This window comes from Amaranthus tricolor, chromosome 17 (assembly GCF_026212465.1).
Source record: "Amaranthus tricolor cultivar Red isolate AtriRed21 chromosome 17, ASM2621246v1, whole genome shotgun sequence".
Classification (NCBI taxonomy): Eukaryota; Viridiplantae; Streptophyta; class Magnoliopsida; order Caryophyllales; family Amaranthaceae; genus Amaranthus; species Amaranthus tricolor.
In genome coordinates, this window is record NC_080063.1 from 17,638,404 (window position 1) to 17,647,235 (window position 8,832).

The 8,832-nt window shown below is 34.8% G+C and overlaps 1 protein-coding gene across 1 annotated transcript; it reads left to right on the forward strand.

The window, feature by feature from the left end:
• The first annotated feature begins 81 nt into the window (after positions 1–81).
• On the forward strand, positions 82–3,539 carry LOC130803514 (probable esterase KAI2). The gene is given in 2 exon segments (XM_057667637.1): positions 82–1,629; positions 2,891–3,539. Coding segments are annotated over 2 exon segments (813 nt in total). The 5' UTR covers positions 82–1,261; the 3' UTR covers positions 3,336–3,539.
• Positions 3,540–8,832: the final 5,293 nt, after the last annotated feature.

Sequence of the window (8,832 nt, forward strand, 5' to 3'; positions counted from 1 at the left end):
GCTTTCTTAAGCACTTAAATGGTGAAGTGGCCCAAGAGAATATGTAAGTTCTTGTTCCAGTGCAGGAATGTCACTTTCCTAGATTCTGCCTTTGGTGACCTTAAGTGAATTTCTGACTGCATATAATGTACCAAATGTAAAAATCCCCGCGGGCCCTTGAATTAACTATATCCCAATTTTCCCGTCAAAAAAAAAAACTATATCCCATTTTTAAATTTACGAGCCAAGGGTAAAACTTATACAAAGCACGGAGTTATACATTTATTATTTTTCAAGGTCCAAATGGAATATTGGAACATGGTGTTTATCATAAAAAAGTATCCACTGTAACAAATTACTCCGAAGTTCAGAAAATCTTCTTAGCTTATCTCAATACTTCGTATATAATAGTAGAACCCAATTGTCTAAACATTTTTTTTATTTTTTTCCCAAACATTTTTTCTTTTAATTATAGACTGCTATGGACTATGCCAGTATGCCACTATGGAGTATGAAATAATCTGAAATGAATGCATTTATTAACAATACAGTTAAACGATACAGCTAGTAATTGATGATTTAATCCCAATCAATTTGACTAATTGGTGATTTTGTCATCATATATACTTCCAGAAGTTATATCACTATCATAATTCCACCTATCACTCCACTATTTAATCCACAAAACATCGACTCCTCTCACTCTGACTCCTCAAATTAAACACAGTCACACTCACTCTCATCTCTTCTATCCAAAAATCAGAACCTTGATCCTAATCACATGCACTTGGCCACTTACACACCATATTTCGTGTCCAAAACATGCATCCAACATATCCTCAATCAAATAAGGTTTGACTCACTTTGGTAAGACTTTCAGCTCAGATGAGTCAGATTCCTAATGTATGGAAAATGAAACTTACTAAATGAGGGTGCATGAGGGTTTAAATCTCCTTTCCTTTCTCTCATCCCAAGTGCGTATCGTGTTTGCCTGTAATAATGGACCTAAAACAATAACATAAGGTTTAAAGTCTGGTTAGGATACTTCTCCTTACCATACACAGAGAAAAAATAAATAAATAAATAAATAAATAAAATCTGTTTAAATCTATCAACAAAACAAAGAAAAAATATATCCTTGTCTCCTGTGGCTATAAATTCTACTCGTCATCTACCTTCTAAAAGCTTCCTTTTTCTCTTCAGAAACACACACTCCTCTTTCACACTAGCCCAACATAAACGTATTACTTAGAAAATTAATCCCCCAAAAAAAAAAAAAAAAATGGGAATAGTAGAAGAAGCTCATAATGTAAAAGTAGTAGGTTCTGGTACAAACGTAATAGTATTAGGACATGGGTTTGGAACAGACCAATCTGTTTGGAAACATTTGGTACCTCATTTAATTGATGATTATAAGGTTGTTTTGTATGATAATATGGGAGCTGGAACTACTAATCCTGATTACTTTGATTTTTAGAGGTACTCTACTTTGGAAGGTTATGCTTATGATTTGTTGGCTATTTTGGAGGATTTCAAGTTATCTTCTTGTATTTTTGTTGGTCATTCCGTTTCTGCTATTGTTGGTGCCATTGCTTCCATTATGCGTCCCGATCTTTTCTCTAAGCTCCTCTTAATCTCCGCTTCTCCGAGGTACTACAATTTATTACCCCTTCGGTTTTTTTTAGTAACATAAATAATAGTCCGTACTCCATACTTTGTGGTATATATTAGGATTTTTAATCTCCGTACCACATAAATCTGCGATTGGATTGGATTGATTCTGAATAATTTTTTTTATTAAATTATAGCTCAAAATTGTAATAAGACTACGGCTTTTGAATTGGGAATGTTATGTGCTACGTACTTGTAATGTTGGATTAATCGGAGAAAATGGTTTACATTTGGATTGTCCATGTTATTAAATTAGATTAGTATCTGTCTATGTCGAAAACGTTCTATGAAACTGTCCTTCATATAAGAGTGTGCTATTTTGATTTTGCTTCTTTAATGGTGAATAATTGCTTGAGTTTTAGTTTCTGTGTGGTTGAAAGAAAATTAGTTTTCCCATTTTGTTTGTCGTTTCTAAAGGGCTAAAATAATTTCTTAAATTTCAAGAATTACGGGTGGAAAATATGTTCTTTATCTTAGGCTAAATTCCACATTTTTCCTTCCTTTTTGTTTCTCCTCCTTTCCTCCCCGTCATTACAAAAGCTTCATTTTACTATTTTCTATTTTAATGAAGTACATCCGGTTAATGATGTACATGCATGGACAGTTATAGTCTAAAATTTTACGAAAAAATAAATTTAGTTCAATGCAAGTATGTTTTTCTTCGAAACAAACACAACTAACTGAATGAAGTTGCCAAATCAAACTATTTGTACAATTTTATCTTGTTTGTTACGTCAATTCGCGATCCATATAATTCAAGTTAATGCTAATGTTGATCTTACCTCACCTTGTGTCTCAACCTATGGTTTTTGTTCACCCAATATTGTGCAGCAGAGTTGAGGAATCAATTCCCATTGTTTGTGATTTGTTTGATGGTAAGAAGGAAAATGGTATTAGAATTTTAATACTCGGAATATGTTTTCCAACCAATGCTACAGTACACAGCCTTAATCTAGAACATATTTTTATTATGTCTATGGTCTTGGATGATTTAAAGTCCTGTAATCTGTTTACAGATGATTATAAAAGTCGATTAGAATGTATTTTTATTATCTGCTGCTCTGATTTGTCCTGATTTTCGAGCGTTTTACCTGGTAGAAATTTCATGTTCATATCAGTTCCTCCTAGCAAGTGGGATGAAGTGATAGAACTGGGGTCTGTAATGCTAGTGACACACCATAAAGTCATCACATGGGTTGTCTAAATTTTGGGTCTTTATGTATCACCAATTATTTTCCAGGTACTTGAACGATGTTGACTACTATGGAGGGTTCGAGCAAGAAGATCTAGACCAACTATTTGAGGCAATGCAGTCCAACTACAAGGCTTGGTGCTCGGGTTTTGCCCCATTGGCAGTGGGTGGGGATATGGACTCAGTAGCTGTCCAAGAGTTCAGCAGGACTTTGTTCAACATGAGGCCTGATATCGCCCTTAGCGTGGCTCAAACCATTTTTCAAAGCGACTTTAGGCAATTGCTTTGTCATGTGACTATTCCTTGCCACATTATTCAGAGTATCAAGGACTTGGCTGTTCCAGTGGTTGTGTCTGAGTATCTCCATCAGAACCTTGGAGGAGATTCTATCGTCGAGGTCATGTCATCGGAAGGCCATCTTCCTCAGTTGAGCTCCCCTGACAGTGTGATACCAGTGCTCTTACGACACATTCGCCATGACATAGTTGTCTAGTCTAAAAAAAAGGTAGTATTGAGCTTTGTTTAGTTCCTGTTCTTGTGTGTTTAACGTGATTAGGCAAAAATAACTAATAGTAGCATGTTTGATTTTCATGCAAGTGTATCATATATTATGGGAGGCATACATATTGTGCATAAGATTGTAGCAGTAATTGTTTCAATGATTTGAAATTAAAATAGGTATTGTATTATGTTTTGATGTTTAATCTGCCAAGATTTTCACCTAGACTTTTGCTCGTATTTTTATATCAAAATGTAATAATGGCTTTACAAATTAAATTCTGTCAAAAGAATTGCATAATGATACAAAGTGGGATCAGTATATGATTCTTAGCTTCAAAATCACCTAAAAAGTAAATTTGATTGCTCCTAAAACTTGAGAAGTGAAATTCACAGTCAAATGACAAGTGAGTTATCTTGTATTCTATTATATCTACTCGAGTATACTTAACAACATGCTCTATGCACCTAGCGATTTTAATGTGCTTCCCATACACTTAGGTTCGAGATATAAACATGATGAAAAGGAGTGAGGATCTATACAAGCTAAAATTCTGATGAGAGTTTCATGTTTGGTGCTTGAGCTTGGAGGTGGTGGGTCTTGATGGTTTAATATAACTTTTGTTTTTTTTGGAAAATTTGAAAAATACCATCACTATTGTTCACATTTTGTACAATACCACCTCAAGTTTTTATTTATTTATTTATTTTATTGTACATTATCACCTGGTTTTCTCAAATAGCAAAAAAAACTCTCACTATTTTTGCCCAACTTTCCTGTATGACGTCACGTTAGGTCCCACTAACCAATTTTCCTTCTTTCTTCCTTCGAATTTCACCTTTCTTCTTCCCTAATCATCCTAATTAACCAATTTTGCAACTAACTAACCCTAGAATCAACTCCCCAAATTTAATTTATAAACCCTAATTTCAATTGAAAAACCCCCTAATTGATTTTATAAACCCTAACTAAACAAAACTCTCTATAACATGATTATGCCCTCGATTTTGCATTGTTGTTTGGCTTGAAAAACAAATTAGCGAATTAAAACCCTAAATAACGCCTAATTGATTTGCAAGTTGATATTAAAATTAGACAATGAGGAAAAAGAAGGAAGAACAAAGGTGAAAAGAGGTGTTAAATACCGCCAACAAAAATCATCAAAACCGCCAACATTTCAAGTGAAATGTCATTATTGCCCTTACTAAAATACTAAACCCAAAGCCATCTTTCTCCTCTTTCTTTTTTCTCTCTCATCAACCACCCCCCAAGATCCCCAAACACAACCACCACCACCACAATAGAGGCAACCGACATACCAGGCAACGACATTCAGGAGGTGGCGGCGCAAACAGAGGTTGATTTCGGGTCGTTGACGGCGACGGCATGGCTGGAAATCCGAGGAAGGAGGTAAGTTTACCAATTAGCTTTTTGTTTTGAATTAAAGTTTTTTTTTTTTAAACCCCGATGGCTGGTAACCGGCGCTCAAAACCGGTTGATCGCCACCGATAATCGACGGTCAAAATCGGTTGACTGCACTAGTCAATCGGTTTTGACCGTCGATTACCGGTGGCGACCAACCGGTTTTGAGCGTTAAACACGGCCAGCAGTTTTTTTTTTAATTGTTATTATTATTATTATTATTATTATTATTATTATTACATATTAATTATAATTAATTTTATTATTATTAGATAATTATTATGATTAACTGTTATTATTATTGGCAGTCTGGTGTAGATGGTGGTGGTTGTGGGTTGTAGTGGTCGACATGGTGGCGTGGGCGGCACCGGTGGTGTGATTGGTGGTGGTTGATGCGGTTGTTTTAGAAGTGGTGGATGGAAATCATGGAATAAAGTTAGAGAAAGAAAAAGGGGAAGATTTTAGTAAGGGCAATGTAGTCCCTTTGCTTGAAATGTTGGCGGTTTGATAAATTTTGTTGGCGGTATTTAGCAATCCACAAAATCAAAGGTACAATTGGTAGTACGATCCACCGTGACGTCATGTAGGGGAGTTGGGCAAAAGTGGTGGTAGTTTTTTTTGTTTATGAGAAAACTAGGTGGTAATATATAAAAAAAAATGAGGTGGTATTGTACAAAATGTGAACAATAGATGGTGGTATTTTTCAAATTTTCTTTTTTTTTTTACACAATGGTTTATTATAACTTAGTACTCCCTCAGTTCCTATTTATTAATTAGTTTTGAATTTTGACGCTATTAATAAGATGAGAAAATTTTCTAATTTATTGCCATTATATAAGGCATAATATAGTTATATAGGTCTTATTTGATTCGTCTTAATAAGTGTTTTATTAATATTTAATGAATCATTTTAATTTTTACATGTATGCAATGAAATATATCAAATGGTCAAACAAGTGCATTGACAAACGTGTAAGGTTAAAACATAACCAGTGGTGGGGCTAGGGTGGGACAAGGGGGACAACTGTTCCCCCTACTTGAAAAAAAGAAAAACAAAAAAAATTTAGATCAAGTATATTTGGTGAAAAATCAGTTATGGGAATTGAATTGGTGCAGTGATAAGTGAGTTGTAGAGAGTGGGAACGCGGGATCGATCCCTCGGGAGTTCATTTAAAGCTTTATTTTTGAATAAGTGAAAAATAACTAAATATATATTTTAAACCTCAACATTATACAAAGCATAAACTATTGCCTTCATTGTTAGAGTTGAACTTGTATACTTCGTATAAGATACTGGAGTTCAATTCTTATTGCCAGCCATTTTATTTTATTTTATTTTATTTTTTTTTCAATATTATAACAATTACTCTATTTATTAACTAGAATTCAATTCTTGTTGCCAGCGATTTTACTTTTTTTCAATTTCTATTTTTTTTTCTATTTTTCAACATTATAACAAGTACTATATATTTTTTTTGAAAGAACAAAGTACTATATTTAATCAACTATATTATTTAAGGAAATTTTGACTTTGGGTACCACAAAAGCACTCGGATTTCATTTTTGCTACCACTCAAATTTTTTATTTTTATTTTACTACCACATAAAAACACATTTGTTAAACTTTGGTACCACTTAACGGAATTGGTTAAAATTCCGTTAAGTATATTAAATAATAAAAAAAAAAACAGCCAGCCACCCTCAACGCAACCCACCCCCTCCCTTATCCTTTCCTCGTTGCCCCAACCCCCACCCCGAAACTGGAAACAACCTTCCCTCCCCATCCCCACCACCGGAATCGACCCCCCTCCCCTTCATTTCGCGAAGAACCCTAGAAAAATCGATTTAGGAGTTTTTGTTTAACAAATGTATTTGCGCAATTCTTGATCCCAAATGATAGTGTGTTGCATTGTGAACATTTTGGTACTAATTCTGTGCGTTTTGGTGAAGAAATGAACATGTTACCCCTTTCCTTAAGCTTTGTGCGTGAGTATCAATGGAGTTAAAGGTCACCGGCGTAGGTGGGGGAAAGGGTTTGGGGTGGGGTCGCCGGCGTTGGCCCAAGCTATGGCCGCCGCAGCCGTCAGGGAGAGGGGGGTGGCTGTCTGACGTGAGGGGGCTGGTGGGCAGTTGAGGGTGGTGGGGTTGCAAAGGTGGAGGAAAGGGAGGGGGGAGGGGGGCTGGTTTTTTTAAAAAACATTTATTTTTTTTAATAAACTTAACGGAATCTTAACCCATTCCGTTAAGTGGTAGCAAATTTTAACAAATGTGCTTTTATGTGGTAGTAAAATAAAAAAAAATTGAGCGGTAGTAAAAATGAACCCATGTATTTTTGTGGTACCAAAAGTCAAAATTTCCATTATTTAATATTTCAATTTTTCGAAAGATCTAAACACATAATCAAACACTTTTAAGGAGGAAGAATTGGTATATAATGTTGGTTTTGTTTTACTTCGTATTTAGGATTTTTTTGAGTGGCAAAACTTTAATTATTTAAGTATTTAGTTGTTCTAATATTTTTGTCGAAAACTAAGCGATATTCATTTGTACCTCCGGTTTGAAATTCCTGGCTCCGCCATCTAAACATAACCAATAAAAAGGAACGGAGGGAGTAGTTATTATGCCGTACTTTGCATTCTCTTCCATCCCTTGTTTTCATATATACAAGTCCATGATTATTTTATTAGCAAAATCTTTTTTATATCTTGCACGGGTTTTTGGTGCATTGCCATTGTAAGTTTTCAAATGTCAAATAATAATAACAATAATAGTAATAACTACGCACACAAATCAGAATACAACTATGCTCATTCTTACCCAAAAAGAGAAGAACAACTAGGTATGCCAATCTCGAAAGCTAACTTTCTTATTTGTGCTTTTCAAAGCTTGCATAAGTGATCTGCAAATTAATATACCAAATAGAGGATAAAGAAGAGCCTTGCCAAACGAGCGATTAAAAGTCGAATGTGAGATGAAAATTTCCTTGGATAGTTAGATTGGAACAATAAGTAATCACCTATATATATTTATAATTGTGTATGTGACGAATGATAAAACGTGTATAGCTAAAATCTTAGCTACATAAGCGTAACCATTTTGCATATACATCAAGCCCGTATTGCTTGATATTCTGTAAATAATTGACTTAGGGGCGGACCTATTAAGGGGCCTGTGTGGCATTAGCCCCACCAAAAATTGTTTTTTTAAAAAAAAAAAAATAATTTAGGTAAAGGTGTAAATTTATAGGTTAAATACAATTTTAATGCAATAAATGACATCAAATTAGCTTTGTCATAGTGGTAATGCATTGATTTTGTGCTAAAAATCTTAGGTTCAAATCTTCATACCATATACAGATAAAGGATCACATAATCGTTTAGAATTAACCTTTGATGCGTGAATTCCCAAGCTTTCTTTAACCTTCTTGCGGAGATTAGAGCCCTAATTGTTGCTTCTCTATTATTGGTCCACAAGCGTAGATCGAACCTCCACCAATGCTAGTTGGACGAGAGAGATTAATCTCCTCTTGTATGGAGACGAGAGAGATTAATCTCCTCTTGCATGGAGAACTTCTAATCGGTTGTAGAGAGAGAGGAAAGGAAAAATATTACAGTTGTTTTTTTGTGAAAGATGAACGTCTATGTTATTTTTCCCCAAGTCCTTTAGTATAATCATATTATCCAATTAGGGAAAGACTTATTCCTCTCCTACTCCTCATATATGGCCAGTCATTCACTAAGCCCAACTTTTGGACTCGGTTTTCTTGTTCTACCTAATGCTGTAACTGTGACCTTATAGGATCCATTTAGTTGGCATTGATTTGACCCAATGATCAATATTAGTCTCTAGCAAGACGTAAAGACAACTCAACTAAACAAACTTATTATCTCCATAATGCGATCCACATTATATTTAGTAATTGCATGAGAGTGTAGGACATATTTCCTTCACATAGGACATGAGCATGGTATTATTGGACGAGGCGTCGATTGTTAAGGTACGGACGTCTATTGGAAGAACAAGAAGAGGATTACAAGGTCCAGTAATACCAATATTACTGCGCATGCTG